Below are 23,681 nucleotides of genomic sequence, written 5' to 3'. Positions count from 1 at the left end.
TGCGACTGTGCTGAGCAAGTCCCTGTAAAACACATCCCCAGCTTGGAGCAAACCTTCCCCAGCAGGCTGTGAGGAGCCTGGAGGCTGCCTGGGGCTGCCAGGAACCACAGCCATGGCAATGTGATTACAGAGGAGCAGCTTTGTGCTTTAACTGAGTTAACCCCGGCTCGGGTGCTGACCATCAGTGCTGGGCTCCCCTCACATTGCTGCACCTGCTGGGCAAATTCAGCCTGGCTGAAGGAAGAGAGGGCAAATACAGAGCAGGGGCAGGGCAGGCACCGGGCTGGAGCTGCTCCAGCTGCTGTGGCTGCCAGGGAAAAGCTCCACACACAGCAAACCCCCGTCTGTGATGGAAAAGCTCCACACACAGCAAACCCCCGTGTGTGATGGAAAAGCTCCACACACAGCAAACCCCCGTGTGTGATGGAAAAGCTCCACACACAGCAAACCCCCGTGTGTGACAGACCTGCTGCCACCGTCTGATTCTCACTGCTTGTTTCTTTGTGTCTTCCACACTCAGAACGGCTGATTACTCTTCCCTTCTGGCTCCGTGACCTGAGATTACCTCGGAGATGATGGCTGGCTGTATCTGAGAGATGCAGATTATCCTTAAGCTAAATAATTACGGACACTCGGTGGCGTGGACTTTGGGAGTCCAGGACGGGTGCTCCCCTTGTTTCCCGAGGGCGGTGGTGGATGCTCAGCGCTTTCCCAGCCCTGCTGGGAGCAGCGTGGATGACCCGGCCCCTCCTGGCAGCGCTGGCTCCGGTGCGGGGGGACCGGCCCCTTCCTGGCCGTGCCTCTGCTCAGGAAGGGCAGGGCTGTTTCTCTCACTTATTTACAACGTGCTTGACAAGTGCGAGTAAATGAGCTGTCGGCAAAGCAAACAGTGTGTGATGGAGGGCTGATTGAAACCAGGGCTGGGAGGGCTCCGGGACTGCTCCTGGCACCTGCAGCTGCTTCAGTGGGGTCACCCCTCTCCTGTCCCACCCCCTGCCTCCTCTTCCTCATCCCGAGCACCCCAGGCACCCACCCCCACAATCCCTGCTCCTTGGCACCCCCTGCCCCAGCAAATCCCTTCTCCTTGTACTGGGGCATCTCCTGGCCCTCCTTGCACAGCCCAGCACCAGGCTCAGGGGTGGCTGTGACAGGCACTTGGGGACAAGTGTGGACAGCCCCGTTCCTCCCCGTGTCTCTGAGCAGGTGCTTCACTCACAGCAGTTTAGCCAGAGTGTGATCAGCTCTTTGATGGGGAAGGAGGGGAGGATTTTGTACCTTCTGATTTTGTTTCTGGCCAAAGTCTTCCCATTTTGGGCTGGGAACCTGCTGTCCCATGGGTGCCATCTGCTCCAGGGGGTTCTGCTCATCTGCTGCTGTGGGGCAGGACATGGCCAAGGGTGCAGGAAAGCTGGAGCTTGACCAGAGCCTTTCCTGCCACACACCAACACGAGAGGCTGGCCAAGGCTGAGCACATCACAGCAGCACCTGGAGGGCCAACCTGAACCTGGCCATACATTCTGAGCACCTAACTGTGCTGTCAGGGGGCTCAAAGAGGGGAGAAACCTTGAGGGTGACTCTGCCCCAATGAGGGTTAAAGCAGGATGTGCAGCCTGGTCACAAAACCAAAACAAAGTCTTGTTCCACTGTTCCACACCAGGGAGCACACCCCAGCTCTGACCCTGGGCTGGGGAAACTCATTGCTGAGGACAGCCAAAGGCTCCATGGATCTGTGAGGCTGTGGGACCAGAGATGCTCTTCCTCTCTGAGTCAGGCCCCAATGCAGCTCTGTCCACTTAAAAATCTGGAGGAAGTTGTCCCACCTTGAACAGTTATGGAGCTACAGACTGGTTTGGGTTGGAAGGACTCTTTAAAATCCAGTTCTACCCCTCTGCCATGGGCAGGGACACCTCCCACTATCCCAGGTTGCTCCAAGCCCTGTCCAGCCTGGCCTTGGGCACTTCCAGGGATCCAGGCGCAGCCAGAGCTGCTCTGGGCACCCTGTGCCAGGGCCTGCCCACCTCTATAGTAAAGAATTTTTTCCTAATATCTGACCCAACCCTGCCTTCCTTCAGCTTAAGGCCATTCCTTTGTCCTGTCATTTCAGGCCCTTGTCCAAAGTCCCTCTCCAGCTCTCCTGGAACCCCTTTAAACACCCCTTCTAAGCTCTCCCCAGAACTTTCTCTTCTCCAGGCTGAGCCACTGCACATCAGTCGCCTTCCAGCCTCCATTGCAAGGACATGTCCCAAGGCCCCAGGGAGCTGGGCTGTGCCTGTGGGGTGGATGGGATGCTGGGCTGGGTGCTGGTCACTGAGCCTTGGGTCACTGAACCCTGGCTCCCCTGGCCTTACTGCCAGCCCTGGTGACGTTTCTGGGGGCACTGAGGGACTCCCAGTGCCTGAGGCAGGGATAGGAGGAGTGGAGCAGAGGGGCCCAGAGCCACAGCTCCCCTGGGTTTGTTCCTTTGCTTGGCTGGGCTCCTGAGCCATGAGCAGAGCAGAGCTGTTCCCCCTCCCAGCGGTTCCTGGGGCAGATCTCTCCTGGCCAGCCCGCACCCCCTCACCCCCAGCAGCAGCAGCAGCAGCAAGGCTCGGGGGCAGTCGGGCAGGAGCAGCTGCCATCATGGCCAGAGGCAGTGTTAAACCCTGAGGGGCTGTTCCTGGCCATCCCCAAAGGGCTGGGAAGGGGGAAGCGCTGGCAGCAGCGGCGCCGGCAGCCGGGGGGGCTGAGCAGGGTTAGATCATCTTCACAGGGTGGGCAGAGCTGAGTGCTCTGAGCCAGCACTGCTGTGATTTAATGAAGGTGCTGCAAGTGCTTCTTGCAGCCTGCCAGGCTGGAGCCCTGTTCTTCTGTGCCCAAACACCTCCTGCCTCGGGTGGCTGCTCCTCTTCCCCCCAGGCATGGCAGGGGACGGTGAGCATGTGACTGGGCAGCCTCTGAAGCCAAGTTCAAGGAATTCCTTGCAAAAGTTACCCAAACCCTGATATCTCTGCAGAGTTAAAGGATCTATTCAAAATTCCAGGGGGCTTTGGGTGGTGGTGCCCAGAGTGGTGTGGGACTGGTAGGCACAGCTTCATCCTGTCCCTCTGGCACCAGGTTTGGTGTCCTGCCCTGAACGTGCACCTTCCTATGCAGCAGCAGAGCAAGGCCTGCCAGCACCACTGCACGAGGGCTCTGTGTGCCTTTGGAGCCACCAGTGTTGGGTTTGGGACCATTTGGGATTCCTCCCTCCTGTGTATGGCTCTGGCCATTGTCCTGTTGGAGGCAGTCACAGCAGAGCTGCTTTGCCAGGTCCTCTCCTCCCAGTGGATATTTCCTTCCAGTGGTCTCTGCTAGCACAGGAACAGCTTCCAGCACCAGCCTCGTGGTCCTGTGTAGATGGTGTTGGGATGAGTCCTTCCCAGTGGATCTGCAGTGGCTGAATGCATCAGGCTCTGGTTGTCACCCCCCTCATCCTGCCCAGGGGACAGAGCTCTGTCCTACCCATAAAGCTGCAGAGATTCCCCAGCTGAGCAGCACCGAAGGGAAAGGGTTCTGTGGGCTGAATGGCAGTGACAGGATCTGCTCCTTCCTCCCCCTTTCCCACCACTCTGGATTTTTACTGCCAGGGATATTTATGACCCAGACATCATCTCACAGCTCCGGGTCCCCCGGCACCTGCCCTGCAGTGATGAGGCTGCAGGCAGCAGCTGGAGCCTGCTCAGGAGCTGTTCCCCCTCACAATGGGCACAGAGCAGTGGGTGTGGGCAGGCTGGGCCGGTGGCTGGGTCATTCCTCACTGAGAGGAGATAGGGACTGGGGTGCTCGAAGTCTCAGGGACATCCAGGCACCCCCAGTGTGGTGACATCCTGTGTCCCACAGACCTGCAGCCAGCCAGGTGGCCTCAGAGAGGGAACAGGCACAAAGCCTCCAGGCCCAGCTGCCTTCAGCAGTGCAGGCAAGATGGGAGCTGGGCACAACTGTGGGGGTGGCTGTGCCAAGTCACTGCTGTCCATGGTGACCACGTGTAGCTGAGCTCAGCTCCGTGTCCAGTGAGACCAGGGAGCTTCCACATTTCCTGTGCCACTGCAAAGCTGTGGCTACCTGTGAGGCAGAGGAGGCAGCACAGTCCTGCTCCATCCCAGGAGCATTCAGGTGGCTGCAGCTGGCTGAGCAGAGGATGTGTGTGTGCCCAAGGTCTGTGCTGGAGCAGAGCTGAGCTCAGACTGTCACTGCAGCAGTGAGGGGTGGCTGTGGGGCAGATAAAGCCAGCACGTGTCTGGGAGTGGCTGTGCACACAGCCCTCGCTGTGCTCTCTCTCTGGAGCCATCAGGACACTTGCCTGTCCCTGTCAGTGAGGTGGAATGCCCAGCCTGGGGTCGGGTCCCCAGCCCGTGTGCATGGGGGTGCCACAAGAAGGCCCTGGCCTTGCAGGAGCAGAGGGGGGGCAGATGGTCACTCGTGGGCTGTCCCCTGCATGGGCACCATCCACCATCCTGCATGGGCACCATCCACCATCCTGCCTGTTTATTCTCCCTGTCCCTGCCCGTTGGGGTCGAGCTGCTCACAGATGTTGGGATGCCAAGGCAGAGCTCCCCATTGCAGAGCATCCCCCACTCCAGAGCCGTCACTTCGCTACAGAAAACAGTTTGGGAAAAAAAAACCCCACGAACAGCGAACGTGCAGCAGAATTTCCTTAGGCAGGAAGCACCGGGATCTCTGCGCTCGGTGTCGCCGGGGGCAGGACAGGGCAGGAGAAGCGCAGGGTGATGCATGGCCCTTCCCCAGGGCACAGCGGCCGTGCGCTGCTGTCAGCAGGTAACAGCACCTCCGGGGACAGCCGGCAGAGCCAGAAATAGCACGAGGGGCACGAGTGAGCCGCGTCTGGGGGAGGCTGGGGCGGTTTCAGCCGCCGCTTGACACGGCCATTAATAACAGCAGGGCAGAGCCGGAGCAGCAGCAGCCGAGCGCCGCCGCGGGCACATGGGGGCCGCTGCCGGCGGAGGGGCCGCTCGCTGGGCCCGGGGGATGCAGCTCAGGGGCCGCACTTGGTAGGTGTTACAAGCGAAGGATGCAGCTGAGGGCCGGGCAGGATCCGGCTCAGGCTGAGGGAGCGGCACGGGGTGCCAGGAGCGCTGGTGTCCTTGGGGATCCAAGCTGCGCTCCCTGCCCTGCTCTCTCCTGGGGAACCTGTGGCTCCTGCACGGCTCATTTGCCACCAGGCTGGGCTTGAGGGTTGGTAAGGGGCGTCCAGGGAGAGCGAACGGGCATTTGTACTGCGGGGATGTTTTGAGGTTCCCCCTCAAATTTGGGCTGTGCTCGGCCGTGCCGTCGGCACCAGCTGGCTCTTGCTGTGGGATCAGCATTGCAATGTGCCCACAATGTGGATTTTCTCCTCCGGGACTTTTGCAGCATTTTCGATACCGTCCCTGGACTGGCACTGGGGACCAACCAGCAGATTCAGGCTGGAATTGCAGCCGTGGCATGCTCGGAGTCCCGCTGGGGATGGAGGGCCCCGGGTAGGGATGGGCTGGGATGCGGAGCTGGGGCTGCGGGAGCAGCTGCGGGTCGCGGCTGGCAGCCCGGGGCTGCGGCGGAGGCGAGCCCCTGGTGGCGGCGTTGGGAGGCTCGGTCCCGGGCTGGGGCTGACACCGAGGTGCGGGGTGGGAGCTGAGCCTGCAGCCGAGCTCCTCTCCCCGGGCACGGGGCCGCTGCCCTCGGGGGGGCTCCGCTTCCCGCTGAGCTCCGGGAGCGGAGCGGCCCCGGGGCCGCAGGGCTGGGGCTGGGCAGAGCCCTGAGCACAGCGACCCCCGGGAATGCAGGGATGGGGATCGGGATTTGGGCAGGTGTTGGGGAAGATGAAACAGGAAAGCCTTATAAATATGATTGCCTGGCTAAAGATTTTGAGAATATAGAAACTATAAGCGAGATTGAAATGAAAGCAAGCTTTGAGATACCTCGGTTACTGAACAACTGGAAAACAATGGTGTGGCTGGCTGAAGATAATCTCCTTTTGATGGAACAACACCCTCTGCTTGCAGACAGGCCCAAGGGTCAGAGCAGACCCTGCCAGCTTGGCAGAAGGGGCCCAAAGAGGAGTTTGTAGGGTTTAAAATGTAACACAGGATGGTAATGTAATGATTCTTATAGGCTGTATGAAAATGCTATAGGATTTGTGTATTGTACTAGACTGGTTAGTGAGAATCAGAATATTCAACACAGAAGAAGATTTATGGTAATGGGAACCTCTTAGCTCTTACCCTTTTACTCTCTCACCCTCTCATCCTCTCTGCCCCTCTCTTCTCTCAGGCCTGCTCTGAGCTGTGCCTGGCAGCTCCCAGCAGGGCCCTGCCCCCAGGCCCTTTGCAATAAACCCCAAGTTCCAGCCCTGGCTCCAGAGATCTCTGGTCTCTGTCCGTCCCGACCATCCTACAGGCAGGGATCCCCCCGTGTTTCCTCCCCGAGGAGAGCTTCTCCTGCCAAGGCTTCTCCTGCCAAGGCTTCTCCTGCCAGGGCTCTGAGGCAGCCCCCGGCCAGGTTTTTGGGGCGGTACAAACCTCACCCCCCATCTCCCATCTGCACCTCCACCCTCCCTGCCCTGCCCCAGGCACTGCCGGCCCCGCTGCTCAGACACCAGTGCCGCTGTTGCTGTTCCGCTAATTGCCCGGGATCAATTATTCATTGTGCAGTAATGAAGCAGGGCCAGGGTAGAAAACCCGGCTGTGCAGCGAGCCCTGGGCTCTGGCCGGCCTCGCAGAGGGTGAGGAGCAGAGCTCGGGGAATGGTCCTTGTGAGTGCTTTCACAGGGACTCCCACGAAGATTTTCTCAAGTTTTGGTAGTTCTGCTTTGCATTTCAGGCTTTGCTTTCTTCCCCTCAGCCCCGTGCTGTGCTTTAGATGCTGTTCCCTGTAGCTGTGAGCTTCCTTGGCTCTTAGAAGTCACTTATAAATCCTGAGGTGCTCAACAGCCTTTCACAGAAGTTTCCAATCTGGGGGATCTGGGCACAGGTTGTCCCATGCTAAGAACCCAAATTGTAAAATATTTTCCTTCTGCTTTAGGAAAGATCTACTTTGGGAAGATTAATGTTTCCCTGGATGATGTGGGTGCTCTTTTTTGCATCAGCTGCAATCCAGCTAGGGTGGGATATTGCCTCTAGCACAGGGAACCCACTGCTGTCTGCATCTCTCCCAGAATAACCTTGGTCTCATTCCCATGGAGTTAAATGCTTTTGGGGACAGGTGAGGCATCTCAGAGCAAAGGTCTTTGAAGGGCAGCAGGAGACAGAGAGGGACACAGGGAGGATGGAGCTGCCATGGTTGGGGACAGCCACAAGATTGGCTCCTCCTGCAGTGTCCCAGGAGGTCCATTCACCCTCCTGGGTGAGAGCACAGCTGGAGCAGCACATCCCTTGCTTTCCTGCTCACATCCATGTCCAACAGCCTGCAGGGACTTCCCTGCTTTTCCCAATCCCTGGTTTTGCCCGAGGAGGTACTTGGGTGCAGGGCAGCTCTCTGAGCTGTGTTTTGCCTCCTCTTCCTCAGCATCACCACAAAAGAAAGAGAAAACCTGAGCATCCCCATCAGGAGCCAGGAAAGGCTCAATTAAACTCAATTAACTATCCCTGTGGCCAGGCATTCCTTGAGCCACAGTGGCTCCATGACTGGGAGGAGCAGAGGCTTTGAAATGAGAAGCTGAGAGCATAAAAAAAAAAAAAATAAAAAAATCCCGGATCTTTCCTTGCTGGGGATTCCAGGGAATGCCACCTGTGCCAGCACTTCTGGCAGTGGGAGAGCTGGCAGCAGCACCAGGACAAGGGCAGGGCAGGCTCCAGCTCTCAGTGTGCTGTCTCCATGGCTGGGGTTTTCCCAGCTGGAAGCCCCAGCTGTGGGCCACCAGCAAGGCCACATTATTAAAAGAAATGCTAGAGAAGTCAAGGTTGTGCTGGCACTCGTTGAAGTTTTCTCTGCTGGTGAGCTGGAACTGTCCTGGATGTGAGCAGCAGCTCAGAAAAACCTGCTCGAGGTACAGACCAAGGAGCAGAGGCTTTGCAGTTCTTCTGCCCTGCCTTGGTTTCAATAAAACTTTAAAAACTTGAAAAAAACCCTAATTTTTGAGATAGTGAGTGATCCTTGATGGCAAAGAGAACCCAGGGAGTGGGTAACAGGTGCAAGGTTTGAGGATGTTGGAGCAGGCAGGGCAGTGTTGGCTTTTTTTTGGAGTGTGTTGATATTTGCTCAATGAGGAGATCATTCTCAGGAACTCTCTTGCCGTTGCTCTGGTCTCAGACCTATCATCCTCCTTCCCTAAAATGACCCCAGAGAGCCATGCTGGGCTTTGGAGGCAGCTCTTGCTTCTGCTTTCTCTTCCCCTTCTCAGGAAATGCTGCCTTGGCCTCTCAGTCTGAGACAGAAACTGGAAGAGTGAAGTGTGAGATCCTCCAGGGAGGATGGAGTAAATCCCCTCAGCCCCTGGACCTGCCCTGATGCAGACAGGGAAACCCAGAGGCTGGGAATGGCAAAACCACTTTGTTGGGTGCAGGGGAAGATGCAGGTGGTGAAAAAAGGGAAATCTGCACGTGGAGGTCAGGGACACCCAGATGCTGAGAGCAGTGAGACCAAGGCATTGGGAATGGAGAGATCCAGATGTTGGTGCTGGCTCCTGAGCTGCTGCTGCTGCTGCAGTGAGAGCAGGGGATGTTTTGGGAGAGTCTGTGATGTGGAAGGACAGCAGCTCCCTCAGACAGCACCAGCACTGCCTCCACTGCTGCCTCCTCCAGCAGCCCCTTGGCCACAGGAGGTGGTGAGAAGGTGTCAGCCCCCCTCAGGTACTGGAAGAGCTGCTCAATGGCTCCAGGGAGAGCTCAGAGCCCCTGCCAGGGCCTAAACGAGATCCAAGAGAACTGGGGAGGGAATTTGGACAAGGGCCTGGAGTGACAGGACACAGGGAATGGCTCCCACTGCCAGAGGGCAGGGTTAGGTGGGATACTTGGAAGGAATTCCTGGCACAGGTGCCCAGAGCAGCTGTGGCTGCCCCTGGGCAGTGCCCAAGGCCAGGCTGGATGGGGCTTGGAACAGCCTGGGACAGTGAACCCCATGGAAGGGGGTGGGATAAGATGGGCTTTAGGTGCCTTCCAACCCAAACCATCCTGTGAGCCTGTGAAACCTGGTCACATCCCCATCTTTGAGGTCCCAATCAGATTTGGGCAGCAAGGTGGCCTTGGCTGATGAAGTCCCTGGTGCTGATGAAGTCCCAGCCAGGAGCAGGTCTGTGGGCTGGCAGTGATGGCATTGCTGCCTCTCCCCAGCCCAGGTGATGCTGAGCAGAGCTCAGCCCTGTGCAGAGATCATTTCACAGCCCTGGTGATGCTCTCAGCCCGAGATGGAACCGACCCCGGCTCATGGTGAGGCTGCTGCTCATCCCCTCCATGCCAGAGAAGAGCAGCAGAGGCTCTGATTGAATTAGTGCAAGGATTTAATTTAATCCCCAAATGTCTCTCATTTTAAAGGAGCCTGTTCATTTCCTTCTAGGACCTTATCAGATGCAGGCACCCAGCACTGTGAGCAGGACTGGGCAGATAGGCAGGGCTGGGGGAGGGCTTTGTGGGGACTGACTCCAGGGCTGTGTGGGTTTTTCCTCTAATTATTTCATGAGATAATGATGACAGTGATTGCAAGACAAATAAAACATCAGCAGCATCATTGAGGCAGCTCTGGTGCAAATGGGCAGCCTGGCAGGGCAGGGCTGGGAACATTCCCTTCTTACAAGGAATTAATGTGTAATTTCACCCCAAGGGTGGGGTGAGGGAGCATTTGCTTTGTGCCTGACACCAAATCCAGCTGTTTCATGGACAGAGCGATGCCATGAAGGGACCAAGCACAATGTGGTCTCTGAATTTGTGTTCTGACTCACTGGGGGACTTCAGGTGATGCTGAGTTGCTGCTGGGGTGAGCCAGGCTGGTTGGGACAGAGCTGCTGCTCTCTGTGCTACAGGTGACACAGGGACCCTTTGGGTGTGATAAACCAGGACAAGGCACAGCTGGACACGTGTGGGCTCCAGCATCTTCCTGGAAACCCACCCAGCTCTTTGCCCCCTGAGCTCAGGCAGGTGCTGCTGGGTGGTGTCTGTGCTGTCCCCTCTGTGCACAGGAGGCTCACACCCCCCTCATCCCCCCGGGGTGTTTCCTGGAGGTGACAGCAGCTTCTGCAGCCCAACATCTGCACACAGCTGCCTGGGGATGTCCAGGATATCCCCTCTGTGCTCTGGGGAATGAGGGGTGTCCCCTGCAGGGTGGCTCTCCCAGGGGTGCTGTCACAGGCTGGAACCTCCATGGGGATGGAACCTCTGTCCACTCTGTGTGTGCCTCTTCCCAAAGGGATGTGAGCCTGGATGGGCTGACTCCTGGGGCTGCTGCCCCTTTTGAAGCTGAAGTAAGGGGTGTCTTTGTTAACTCCAACTTTCTGGTGTCACTGGGTTTGTGAAAATGCTTGGATCTCAGCTGGGGATTCAGTGACTTTTTCTGGGTGACTTGTTAGCTGGGGATGGTCCTGTGGAAGTCCCTGCCCCAGGACCTGTGTAGGAGGGAATTGCTTCTTAAAGAGAGGATTTTCTCTCGTTTGGTCTTTTTTTCCCTGCTGGGCTGGTTTTGCCCCTTTGGCTTAGACACAAAAATCACACAGGACTCTCTGCTCTGGCAAGGGAGGGCTCATCAGAGCCTCCCCCTGCTCACAAAACCAACCTTGGAGGTTCTTTCCCTCGGACTTTTCCCTTTGAAAGGACAGAGCTTGCTCAGGCCTTCCCCAACAGGCAAAGAGACCTGGAAAAACCAGCCCCAAAGGCAAAACCCCCGGCAGGGGCTGGCTGGAGTGGCTGTGGTTTTGTATCCCAGAGCCTCGGGCTGAGCTGGGGCAAGGCAGGGATGGGCAGAGCCCGGCGCTTCCCTTCGGCCGTTGATGATAACGCGGTGCAGGAGGGGGCAGAGCTGCCGAGGAGCTGCCGGGTTTCTCTGCAGCCCCTGGGGGATCCCTGCAGGGCAGCAGCTCCAGCAGCCATCGGGGTGAGGATGCTGCCACGGCTCTGCCTCTGTGGCTGGAGCCCAGCCGGCACCCTGGGACTCCTCAGAACCCCCCGGTGCTGCCGGGAGCTGAGTGCCACCATCCTGCTCCTGCCTGCCGGGGGACCTGCTGTTCCAGGGCTCAGGAGCAGGACAGCAATGGGTGACTTGGCACCACCTGGGGACATGGGGACGATGCCATCCCACCCCACCAGAGCACTGTTAGCATTGTACAAATCGGTGCCAGCATTGTAGGGGGGGTGTGAGGAGGTGAAAGGCTCCTCAGGAAGGTGCCAGAGAGATCTGGGGTGCTTCTGCTTTCATCCTTCTCTATCTTCTCCTCTGGCAGATGCTGGAGACGGAGGCCGAGAAGCCGGGGCAGATGCCCTCGGAGGATGGGAAGGCAGCAGTGGGTGATGCCCCTCTGGCTGCCAAGGCAGCGGCTCTGGCCGAGCCCTGGGACGCTCTGGGGGCCACCCAGGCTCCTCTCCCGGCGGAAAAGCAGCCGGTGGCCACGGCAAAGGGAGAGGAGCAGCCCAGCTCCCTGCACGCCTTTGTCATCCCCGAGCTGCGGCTGGACAGCACCTTCAGCCAAAGCGCCGCGGGCACGGACGGCGAGGACGAGGAGGAGGATGAGGAGGAAGATGAGGACGAGGAGGATGAGGAGGAGGAGGAGGAGGAGGAGGAGGAGGGGGACAGCGACGAGCAGTACCTGGAGAGGAACGAGCTGAAGCGCAGCAGCATGATCGAGACGGGCGGGCAGGCCGGCTACACCCTGAGCGTGCAGGGCTCGCTGCGGCGCCGCACGCACAGCGAGGGCAGCCTCCTGCAGGAGACCAAGGGCCACTGCTTCACCTCCGACACCACCCTGCACTGCCCCGACAGCCAGGGCACCGCCGCACGCTGGGCTCTGCCCTCCCCCAGGACCCTCAAGAAGGAGCTGGTCAAGAACGGCGGCTCCATCCACCAGCTGACGCTGCTCTTCTCGGGCCACAGGAAGGTACGAGAGCCTCGGCTGGCCGTGAGCTGGGACAGCTCCTGGCTGGAGGTGTCCTGCCATGTGGCCCCTGTCTCCATGAGTATGGCAAAGCTCCCTTCTGGGCACTCAGGAGGGTCCCTGCCCCTGGCACCAGCTCTGGAGGTGCCAGCAGCCGGGGCAGGGCGCCCAGAGCAGCGGGCTGGGGCCGTGGGTGGCACTGCCACCGCTGCACCCATGGCCTGGGCAGCGCTGCCTGCTGGGACTGCTGGTGGCAGAGTGCCCCTGGGGATCTGGGAATGCACAGGGCTGCTCCCAGCAGCATGGGGAGAGTCCCTGGTGACAGTCCCCAGTGTGCAGGGGGTGCAGGAGCAGTGTGACCCTCTGCCCCACCCGCCTTCTGCAGGGCTTTGGCCGCTGTGGGGTCCATCTCCTGGAGAAGCTGTGCTCAGCAGAGATGTGTGACCCCACCTGTGCTGTGGGAGGAGCAGCAGAGGCTGTGCTGAGGCAGCTCTGCCCAGGACTGGCCTGTGCAACCTGGGGGTCTGGGGTGCTCCTGAGCCCCCAGAGCAGAGCTGGCCCTGGTTGCATGGTGCAGGAATCATTCATGGGAAGCCCTGCTGTCCCCATCCTCCCCAGGTGGCACTGGCAAGGTGCTGAAAGTGACCCCTGGCCCCAAACCCTGCTCTGCCCCATCCTCAGCTCTGGGTGCTGCTCAGGGCTCTGGTGCTCAGCACAGAGTTCAGGGTGTGCTCCCAGCTCAGGACCTCCTTTCACAGCTCAGAACCATGTCCTGCTGCTTGGGAGCCCCTTGCAGAGCCACATTCTACTCCAGAGCAATGGCTCCTTGGCAAGGAGAGGCTGCTGCAGACCCTGGGGTTAAACCCATGCTGGGTTAACCCTTTTCCTGCCATGCTGCTTGAAAAGCCACCCTGATGCTGTTTCCTGGACGAATTTTTGGGCTCAGAGTCCCTGACCAGCTGGTGAGAGCCCTTCCCAGGGTTACAGACTGCTGGGATGGGGCTGTTGTCTGCAGGGGAGTCAAACTCTCCTGGAGACTGAGGCCAACAATTGTGTGCGAGAGGAGATGGGGGGTCCAGACCCGCCCTATCCCCGACAAAGAAAAGCCACCCTTGTGTCAGGGACGCGGTCGCTGCCTGTCACACGTGCGAGGGAGGCGGTGACAGCGACAGCGCCGGCTGGGAGCGTCCCGTGAGCGGTGGCCTGAAGGAGAGCTCACAGTGCCGCTGTGTGTGCAGCCCCGAGCCTGCAGCCCTGAAACCCTACAGCCCTGAAACCCTACAGCCCCGAGCCTGCATCCCTGCAGCCCTGAAACCTTGCAGCCCTGCAACCCTGCAGCCCTGAAACCCTACAGCCCCGAACCTGCAGCCCTGAAACCTTGCAGCCCTGCAGCCCTGCAACCCTGCAGCCCTGAAACCTTGCAGCCCTGCAGCCCTGAAACCCTGCAGCCCTGAAACCCTGCAGCCCTGAAACCCTACAGCCCCGAGCCTGCATCCCTGCATCCCTGAAACCCTGCAGTCCTGCAGCCCTGAAACCTTGCATCCCTGCAACCCTGCATCCCTGCATCCCTGCAACCCTGCAGCCCTGAAACCCTACAGCCCCGAGCCTGCATCCCTGCAGCCCTGAAACCTTGCATCCCTGCAACCCTGCAGCCCTGCATCCCTGCATCCCCGAGCCTGCAGCCCTGCATCCCTGCATCCCCGCAGCGCTGCCCGAGCCGGGTGGGCTCTGTGTCCCTGCTGGGCCCCCTGGTCCTGCTCCCCCTGCCCCGGGGAGCCGCCAGGGCTCTTCCTGCTCTCACCTGGGGGGATGATGTTTTCCCGGGAGGTGAACGGAGCTCCTCCTGGGTTAAACTGTTCTGGTGCACGTTAGACTGGGATTTTTGGGGCAGGGAATGGCAGCCTGTGCTGGTGGAGAGGGCAGTGTGGTGGCTGCAGCTCCCAATTCCAGGTCTGCAGCAGCTCTGGCTGCCTGGAGCCTAAATCCTTACCCATGTGTTCTTCTGGGCACCCCTGCCTGTTTCTTCTGTCTTGCTCCCATTGCCTTATTCCCACTGCTCTGCTTCCACCACCCCATTCCCATTGCCCTATTCCCACTGCCCCATTCCCACTGTTCTGTTCCCACTACCTCATTCCCACTGCTCTGCTCCCATTGCCCTGCTCCCATCATCCCATTCCCATTCCCCTGTTCCCACTGCCCTGTTCCCACTGCCCCATTCCCATTTCCCTGTTCCCATTCCCCATTCCCACTGTCCCGTCCCCACTGCCCCATTCCTGCTGTGCTCCCACTGTTCCCCTTGCCCTGCCTCTCCAGCTGCCTGTGGAGGGAGTGCAGCAGTCAGGGAAGCCAGACACGGGGCTGAGCCACTGTGGGATTGTAGCCCCTGCCTACATTTCGGGAGCACTTTCATTGGTCTGTGCCCTTAAATAGTTCAATGAAACCTCCCAGCTTTTTGGAGCAGGACGCTGATGCACAATTCCCACAGGGAATTCCCCACCAAGCTGTCAAGCTGCAGGGCCTCGCTGCAGGGCCATCACATCCATCAACCTTGGTTATTTTCCCATCTGGGAGTGTTCCAGAGGGGCTCATCCCACAGCCTCTTTTAACACCATCGTGCCCGGTGTGCCTCCCCGTCCCCCCCTTCCTGCAGTGGGGTTTGGAGCTGGATGTTTTATCGGGCACGGTGGGGAGCCTGGGGCTCCTCGGGAGAGCTCTGCCGCTGCCTTTTGTCCCCGAGCCCGGAGCCTGCCCGGACAATGGCAGGAAGGCGCGGCCAGCCCGTCTGCCGGGGCCGGAGCGGCGGGGGCCGCATTGTTCGGGCCCGATAAACTCCGGAAAGCCGAGCGCAGAATGGAAGGAAATGTCCGGAACCCCGGGCCCGGGGCTGCGGGGCTGAGAACCCCGGTTCCCACGGCCCGGCCGCGGGGGATGATCCTGGAAAGCGCCCGGCAGCTCCGGGGGCCCCGGGGCTTCTGAAACACCCCGCGGCCAAGGCGGGCCCCGAGTGTCACAATGTCCCCTTGGTTCCATCAGGCCCTGCAGAATCACAGTGCTCCCTGCGCTCCCTGAGGCCCCACATCACCCAGCCCAGGCCATTGCCCTGGTTCCAGTCACTCCCAGTATGATCCCAGTGACCCCCAGTCTCACTCAGTATATCCCAGTCACCCCCAGCATGCTCCCAGTCACTCCCACTTCCTCCCAGTTGCTTCCAGCATGATTCCAGTTGCCCAAAGCTACTCAGAGTCACCATCAGTGCAGTTCCAGTTGCTCCCAGTATATCCCAGTTTTCCCCAACATGGTCCAAACTGCCCTCAGCATGCTCCTGGTCACTCCCTGTATGATCCCAGTCCCCCTCAGTGTCATCCCAGTTCCACCCAGTATGATCCCAGTTGCACCCAGTCACCCCTAGTACAGTCCCTCTCACTGCCAGTATGATCTCAGTGGCCCCCAGTATAGACACAGTCATTCCCAGATGCTCCAAGTTGCCCCCAATATGGTCCCAGCTGTTCCCAGTGTTGTCCCCTCCAGTATGGTTACAGACACTCCCAGTACATCCCACTTGCCCCAGCATGCTCATTCCCAGTCACCCCAGTTGCCCCAGCATGGTTCCCCCCGGGGGTTGGGATGTGGGGCTGGCTGTGAGCATCTGCAGCGTGCAGGGATGGATGGAATGCTAAAGGCCCTGGCCATGGTGATCCCACAGGTCTCCCTGCCTGGTGCAGGCTTTGTAGCTGTGCTGCTGCTGCCCTGAGCTCATGGCACATCCCAGATCCCCTTGGTTTGTCCAGGCTGCCCTGGAGCAGCAGTCAGAGAGGACACTTGTAAACTGCAATGATATGACTCAATTATAAGTGAATTGCTCTGATTTCTCCTGCCTGGGGACTGCTGGGAACTCCTGACTGATTTTGGGTGCCCAGCCTGGTTCTGGGGGGCTCTGTGGGCAGTGGCAGGATCCCTGTGCCCATTCAGCAGCAGGAGTAGGAGCATCAGGAGTGGAGATGTGAATGCCCTCCCTGTAGGAGGTTCCACTGTCAGCAACTTGAACCTGGAGGGTACCTGGGCCAGCGGCCCTGGGGTCTCTTTGGATGCTCCAGGAGCACCATGGGCTGAATTGGCAGAGGATGAGTGAGGGCAGGGAGGTTCCTGTGTCAGGAGCTTGTCCCATGTCACTGCCATCCTGAGGAAGGGGCCCTGTGGGTGCTGTGGGTCTGGGCTGTGTGCTGTGGGGATGTGGGCGTGCTGGCCCTGCTGGCTTGTGACACAGAGTGACACCGTGGGCACGTCCTGGTGTGGTGACAGACACTGTTCTTCTGTTCCTCCCAGCTGAGTGGAGCAGACCCTGAGTGCAGCTGTGACGAAGGGGACGAGACCTCCCGCAAGAAACACAGCAAGAGCCTGTAAGTGTCACACTGGGGGTGGCATCAGGGGGTGCCAGGGCTGTTTGTGGGGTCAGACACCTCGGCCTAGCCCTGCTGGAGTCCTCAGGATCCCTGTCTTCCCTTGACTTTTTCCAGCAGCAAAGCCACAAACTGGGGTCTCACTTCAGAGGGAATTGTTTCAGGGAGGGTGCGGGGTGTGCTGGGGGCACTGCCCAGCCCAGCTGGGAGCGCCCCCTCCCACCGAGCCCGGGCAGGGTGAAGACCCCTGCTCTGAGGAAAAACAGCGTGCCCGGGTTCAGGGAGAGGACATGGAAGCGCTGAAATCTGAGCTGGGGGCCTCCTTCCCGCTGGCCCCATGCCGGGAGGAGGAATGGGGAGGTGGAATGGGGAGGGTCAGGCTCAGCCCTCGCGGCACATCTGCGGCAGCGCGGTGGGAGCGGGGACCGCGGGGACCCCCAGGGACACCGGCAGCTCTCTGCTGCTCCCGGTAAGGCTTTGGGGTGCCAAAAAGTGGGTGCGAGCAAGGACAAGGCAGCCGTGGCCTTTGCTGTCCTCAAACACAGCTGCAGCTGAGGGGGGCAGGCGCACGAGTGAGGGTGTGCGGAGCAAACTCCTCGGAACGCGGGTCCGGCCGGGGCCGGGGGTGCCCCGGGCCTGTGCCCCGTGCCCTGCGCCACGTGTGCCTGTGCCCTGCCCCCTGCTCACATCACCTGCACCCTGTGCCGGGCAAACGGAGCAGCCACACGTGCTTGGAGCGGCCCAGGGTGCGAGGGGGCTGCGCACGCAGCTGCCCGGCCTCGCCGCTGTGCCAGCGAGCGGCACTGTCGGCCCGCGCTGCCGCATCGCTGCCGCCTATTTTTAGCTCTTTTTATTATTTCCCTCCCCAGCACTGGAAATGAAAACGAAGCCCTTGGAGCAGGGACGTCCCCCCGGCCGCGTGGGGAGCGGGGCTGGCGGGGGAGGCTGGGCCCCCCCGGGTCAGGGGCGGTTGCGGAGAGGGCTCCGCTCACCTTGAGCGGCGGGGGATGCTCGGGGGATGCTCCGGGGAGCCTTGGCAGCGCCATTGGCTGCGCCGCCCCGTCCCAGCCGGCCCCGGGACTATTTATGGGGCGGGGGCCGCGGGGCCGCACTCGCTCCTCTCCCGGCAGACGCTGCCGGCCTCCATGTACCGCCATGGTGGACTTTTCGGAAAAATACCTGGAAAGGTAGGACAGCCAGCATCCCGCGAGGAAGGGGGATGTGCTGCCCTGGGCATGGTTTGGAAGCAGCGCGGGGTGATGGTGCTGGGCCTCGGGGTCATGCTGGGGTGCTGGGGCAGATCCATTTATAGAGGCAACTCCGCAGTGAAATCAGCAATTATTTTGTGGAATTATTTTTGCTGGGGCATTTATTGTGCAGTGTGGCTGCAGCTGGGGGCTGTGCCTGCCCGTGGCTGTCGCAGCCTGGGTCGGTGCCACTCCTTCTGTGCAAGAGTGTGCAAGAGGAGCAGCATGTGGAAGTTGGGGAGCTTCCTTAGGAGGTGTTTGCCTGGTGTGTTCCAGCTGGGAAATCCACCCAGGAGCCAGGATCACCTGCCTGGTGTGTTCAAGCTGGCCTGGTGTCAAGGGCTGTGCTCTGGGGGCGACCCTCGTGTGTCACACAAGGGGTGTTCAGAGCTCTGCCAGCCCCGCCAGGTGCCCACTGCTGCCCTGCTAGACTGGGAGCACTGCTGGGAACAACTGGGAACTGCTGCCCTGCTAAACTGGGAGCACTGCTGGGAACAGCTGGGAGCTGCTGCCCTGCTAGGCTGGGAGCACTGCTGGGAACAGCTGGGAGCTGCTGCCCTGCTAAACTGGGAGCACTGCTGGGAACAACTGGGAACTGCTGCCCTGCTAAACTGGGAGCACTGCTGGGAACAACTGGGAGCTGCTGCCCTGCTAGGCTGGGAGCACTGCTGGGAACAGCTGGGAGCTGCTGCCCTGCTAGGCTGGGAGCACTGCTGGGAACAGCTGGGAGCTGCTGCCCTGCTAGGCTGGGAGCACTGCTGGCATTGCTGCTCCAGGCTCTGTGCATGGCTGGTCCCGTGCGCTGGCGGGTCCCCGGCTGCCGGCGGCGCTGACGGCGCAGCGATGGGAGGCAGACGCTGTTTGGAGCGTGAGGCTCCGTGTTTGGATCTGCATTTCCCACGTTAGCGGGTGCCTGGCAGCAGCGGGAGGTGCGTCCTGCTGGGACCACAGCCCAGGGGGTGTGAAGGCAGTGAAACTGTGTCCTTGAGGGTATGGATGGCAGCAGGGACTGGGGGGAGTGATTGCCCTCTACAATCATTCTGTGGCTCATTGGACTGAGCCCTGGGGTTGTTGCACCTTTTATTTTACCCTCCTGGGACTGGAGAGAGCTGTGGGTCTGGAGAACATCACCTGGGGTGGGGTGGTGCATCCGTGCCCTGAACCCCTCCTGTCCCCCTCGTGTCCCTGGGCATGGCTTGGCCAGATAGAGGTGGCTTCTCTGAGCATCCTTGCTGTGCGACCTGTGGCAGATCCTGTAACGTTAAATTTGCAGAATCAGAAAGAGCAAGAAGTGAAAACTGAAGCTGCTTGCCTGATGAGATGTTGTCGGATAAGGAGCTTCAGATTTAGAGAGCAGAGTCCACATGTGTTGAGAAAAGACTGATGCTCTTAAGTTTTGATAAATACATTACATCCACAGGCAGTGAAACACTGTCTATGTGCACTTTATGATGAGATCGAGGAGAGGTATTTTAAATGGAAGAAATTAAAAACACAGATGGAAGCTGTAATTCTTTCGAGTTATAACCGTTCCAGCCACATGTAATTAAGATAGCAATATACTTGCTTTTTAATGAGTGACAGATCAGAGCCATTGGGAGAAGACGGCCAGAAAAGGGAGTGAGAAGCAAGGCCCAAGCGCTAGAACTTGTCCTTGCTGCATTTTTGGGGTTTTTGGGGGTGTTTGGTCCCGGTGCCCGCGGTGTCGGGGTGCAGTGACCGCGCGGTGCCACGCGGGGGCAGCACCGCCCGTCCCATCCCTGCCCGTGGTGGGGGGGGGGCTCCTTTTCCCACGGCGCTTCCCAAAAATCCGCACAGCTTTGTGTGACTGGCCGCTCCCCGGGGCAACCGCGACCCCCACGGCCGTGTGTCCCTCAGTCTGTCTGCCCAGGGATGCTGGAGCGGGGGGACCCGTGCGCGGGTGACAGAGTGGGGTGTCTTTGCCCCAGCGCCCTGCGCTGCCAACCCCGGCCACTCCTTTAGGGAAATGTCCCCAGGCCGTGTCCCGCCCGGGCTGGCACCGCAGACGTGTGAACACCCGTGGGGTTTGCGTGTGTGGGTGCCCACGCAGGGGGGACACGGGGCAGCGCCGTCCCCGCTCTGCTCCTCAGCCCGCTCCGCCCCGCCGCCGGCCCCGCTGCCTTCCCTGCGCTCTATAAATAACCCTCGTAAATCCTCGCCGTGATTATTTTTCCCCGCCGTCTCTTGAAAGGCCCCACTATCCGCCTCGGCGCTGATTTTTCCACCTTTCCTCAAGTTTCCCCAGCAACGGCAGAGCCGTCCCAGCCAGCGGCGGGGCTGACACAGCCTTTACTCACTCACTCGCCCTCTCCGGGCCGCCCCACGCCGCATTTAAAGCTCTCCGCGCTGAGCCCTCCCACTTCCCGTCCGCGCTGGCCGCTGCGGCAGGAGCGCGGCTCGGGCGGCCGGCAGAGCGTCCCCGCCGCTGTCCCCGCCGCTGTCCCCGCCGCTGTCCCCGCTGCCATGCCCTTCTTCCGCGACCTGTCCAAGCCGCAGCCGCTGGAGTTCCACGCGGAGATGCTGCTGGCGGTGCAGCGGCCGCACACGGGCAGCCTGCAGCGCCGGCACACCATGAAGGAGTAGGTGCTGGTGGGCGAGGGGCGAAGGGACCCGGGGGCCGGGGGTCCCCTCGCCCGCCCGCTCACGCTCGCTCTTCTCTCTAGAGCCAAGGACATGAAGAACCGCCTGGGGATTTTTCGGCGGCGGAACGAGTCCCCCGGAGCCAATCCCTCCGGCAAGCTGGACAAAGTGCTCAAATCGCTCAAGTAGGTGCTGCGAGCTCGGGGACCGTGGGGATGGGGACCGTGCGGGCTTGGGGACAAGCTGTGGTCTGGAGCTCCTCACCTCCGGGGAGGCCGTGTTCACCCCGTTTGGGGAAGCTGTGGACAAAGTTTTTGTGTCTAGAGGAGCATTTAAAATATTTTTTTTTGGCTGAAAATCTCCTGCTGGAGGATGAGAGGTGCTGCCTGCACAGCGGCACCGCAGCAGCTTGGGCTGGAAATTTACCTGACAGCAGCGTTCTCCCAGTGCCTGTCTATGGAACTTTAACTGGCCAGAGGATGGTTTGAAAAACCACTTTGCTCTGGAGATGCTCCAGCAGCTGGAGACAAGCCCTCCCTGCTCTTGCTCCTGGCAGCTTCTCTGGCTGCTTGAATGGGGCAGCTGAAGTCCCATTTTTCCACAGCTCTGCATCACCCAGGGCTTCTTCAATTCTTCCTCAGACACCCCAAGTGCCACAGCTGCCTGCACACACCCCCTGGGGGTGGATTTTCTTCCTGCCAGCCTAAAGGCAGCAGTTCCCTTTTGGCAGAGCTGCTGTGGTGCTGCCTGGTGCAGAGCCTGGCTATGCCTTCAGCTGCTCTGCCAGTCCAGTAACAAGGTGGGAGCCAGGGCCAGCCCCTCAGGCACACAGTGTGGCTTTATCCTCTGGAAACATTTAGCAGGAGCTGATTTGGGAGCTGGGAGCAGCTGTGCTGGGCTCACAGCCTGGCTTTTAATCCACTGGAAATGTTTAGCAGGCAGCAAAAGCAGCTTTTGCTGCTGAGCTTTGCCAACGTCCATCCTTCCTCCACAGGCCCGCTCCTGAGGAAGCGCTCAAGTGGGGGGACTCCCTGGAGAAGCTGCTGCTGCACAAATGTGAGTGTGTGTCCATCCCTAACACTTGTGTTTGCTGCCAGGGGAATATCCAGACACGTGCCTGGATAAAGCTGGGATTTCCTCTGTTAATCCCTTCCGGTGTTTGGGGATGCACAAAGCAAAATTAGCCTCTCCCTTGTCTGCACCCCTCCTGCTCCTGCCTGGCCCAGGGAGGATCTTGGGGGCAGGGGCCAGGGAGAGCTTCAGGTGAGGGCTTGGGGAGGAGGGGACAGGGATCCATGCTGTGCCCAGTTTGGGGCTGTGCAGAGGGACCATGGAGCAGGAGCAGCTTTAGAACATCCTGAAGATGGGAGGACAGCCCTTCTCAGGCACCCCATCCTACATGCAGCCCAGGGGATGGCCAGGGGGTCCTGTCCCCACTCCAGCCCAGCCTCCCTTCTTGCTCTGGGTGCTGCAGCCAGGCTGGGGATGTGGATTCAGCTCCTGGATGGGCTGTGCTGCCCGGGCAGTGCCATCGCTGCCTGTTTGCACAAGGGGCTTTTTTGGGCAGTGCAGGGAGGTGCTTTGGGCTGCAGCTGTGCCAGAGCTGAGGCTCCTGTGGGGCTGAGGCTCCTGTGGGGCTGTTCCCTGTCTGTGAGCAGGAGTAGAACCACGTCCCTGTTTCCCACAGACGGGCTCGCTGCCTTCAGGGCCTTCCTGCGCACCGAGTTCAGTGAGGAGAACCTGGAGTTCTGGCTGGCCTGTGAGGAGTTCAAGAAGATCAAATCCCAGTCCAAGATGGTCTCCAAGGCCAAGAAGATCTTCGCTGAGTACATTGCCATCCAGTCCTGCAAGGAGGTGAGGGCTGGCTCCCACGCTGGTGTGCGGCTCCCGGCACAGTGCCTGCCTGGGGAGCTGCTCACCAGCCCTGGCTCCTCTGCCCACAGGTCAACCTGGACTCCTACACACGGGAGCACACCAAGGAGAACCTGCAGAACATCACCCGCAGCTGCTTTGACCTGGCACAGAAGAGGATTTACGGGCTCATGGAGAAGGACTCATACCCCCGCTTCCTCCGCTCCGACCTCTACTTGGACATAATCAACCAGAAAAAGGGCAGCTCCCCGCTGTAGGCCCAAGGACTGTCTCGGGGCAGGCTGGGAGCTGTGTGTTTACATGGAATTGGGCAGTGGAGGCCTTCCCAGGAGCTGGTGGGAGTCGCTGTGCTGCTCGTGCCCCAGGCCGTACGGACAGGGGGCAGCTGAAGGCAGCGAGCCGGGGCCGAGGGCACCATGGCCGGGCAGGCTGGCACTGCTGCAGCCCCACCATGGCTGGTACGACGCCTTCGGGGTGGCCCTGGCCTGGATTTAGCCTGGAGGGAAGCTCCCACAAGATACTGTGAAGCACCTGCCCCAGCCAGGAGTGTTGCTGGAAGGTGGAGAGTGAGCCCAGCTCGGCGAGGAGGAGGAGGAGGGGATCTCGTGCAGGGCTCTGGCGAGGGGACAGCAGCACCAACACAGATGTGGTCCTGGATTAAAGCCTTGTGAACTGGAGCAGCCCCAGGATGCTGCTGTGCTTCCCTGTGCCCTGGGGCCTCCTGGCTGCCCCGAGCAGCTCTGGCAAGAGCCCGGCGCTTCCTTGGCTCGTGGTTGGGTCCCCCTGGGAGCAGAGAGAGCTGGGACCTTGCCCTGTGCTGGAGGGTGCAAAGCACCCCCTCCTGCCCTCACCCCTGGTTTATTTATTGCCCTCCTGTAGCTGGACACGTTGCTGTGTGCTAGGAAAGCCCCGTGTCCTCCCTGTTCCCAAGTTACAAGTGCAATATTTGTGTGTGTTGCGGCCGAGTTCTCCGGCGGAGTGGATGCCTTTTTCTTTTTGCAGGTGTGTAGATTTTGTAAGGTAGCAGGTTTTGTGTGCCAGACCCATTCCCTGGCAGCGGGCCGCTGGGGGAGCCTGGTGTAAATATCAATTACTGATGCCCTGACGACGGAGGGTTTGGTGATGGAGAAAAGCAGAAAAGCAACTTCTGTGCAGCAGCCGCTCTCCTGACTCTGGATAACAATGCTGTGGTTGGGAAGCAGGGGTTCCTGCTGGCCCTGGCAGGGCAGGGTGCACTGCCTGCCTCCCAGTTTACAGTGCAAAGCATCTCTGCAGCTAGAAACAAACCTACATTGTCATGGTCATAGGTAAATAAAAGGAGAATATCATTTCTTGTAGCTGGCTTTTGTTCATGCCGTGTTTGTCAGCACCGGTGGAGCCGTGCAGCCCTCGCCTTGCTGAGGAGTGTAAAATCCTGTTACTGTGTGCCTAAAGAAGGGAAAATCTGATTCCATGAATGTCTGAACTGTTTTTTATGATGGAGCAGCTGCCAGATGCTCCTGAGGCCAGGTCTGGGTGTAGGAGCAGAGTTTTGCCCAA

At 59.9% G+C, this 23,681-nt stretch overlaps 1 protein-coding gene across 6 annotated transcripts in view; it reads left to right on the top strand.

Moving 5' to 3' along the window:
- Positions 1-23,479, top strand: part of RGS3 (regulator of G protein signaling 3) — a 75,880-nt gene extending 52,401 nt beyond the window's left edge. For 2 of the 6 annotated variants that reach the window (XM_054646202.2, XM_054646203.2), the window contains 6 exons: positions 11,378-12,028; positions 16,349-16,422; positions 20,354-20,455; positions 21,265-21,326; positions 21,958-22,124; positions 22,214-23,479. In XM_054646202.2, the coding sequence (XP_054502177.2) occupies positions 11,378-12,028; positions 16,349-16,422; positions 20,354-20,455; positions 21,265-21,326; positions 21,958-22,124; positions 22,214-22,399 (1,242 nt within the window). In that variant the 3' untranslated portion in view covers positions 22,400-23,479. Of the gene's footprint in view, positions 1-4,916; positions 5,028-11,377; positions 12,029-16,348; positions 16,423-17,186; positions 17,610-19,881; positions 20,270-20,353; positions 20,456-21,264; positions 21,327-21,957; positions 22,125-22,213 lie in introns of those variants that run through there. The other 4 variants (XM_077189183.1, XM_077189185.1, XM_077189184.1 and 1 more) reach the window with 4 other exon arrangements.
- Positions 23,480-23,681: the final 202 nt, after the last annotated feature.

The sequence above is a fragment of the Agelaius phoeniceus genome, chromosome 21 (assembly GCF_051311805.1).
Source record: "Agelaius phoeniceus isolate bAgePho1 chromosome 21, bAgePho1.hap1, whole genome shotgun sequence".
Classification (NCBI taxonomy): Eukaryota; Metazoa; Chordata; class Aves; order Passeriformes; family Icteridae; genus Agelaius; species Agelaius phoeniceus.
This window is presented reverse-complemented; position numbering and strand designations above follow the sequence as displayed.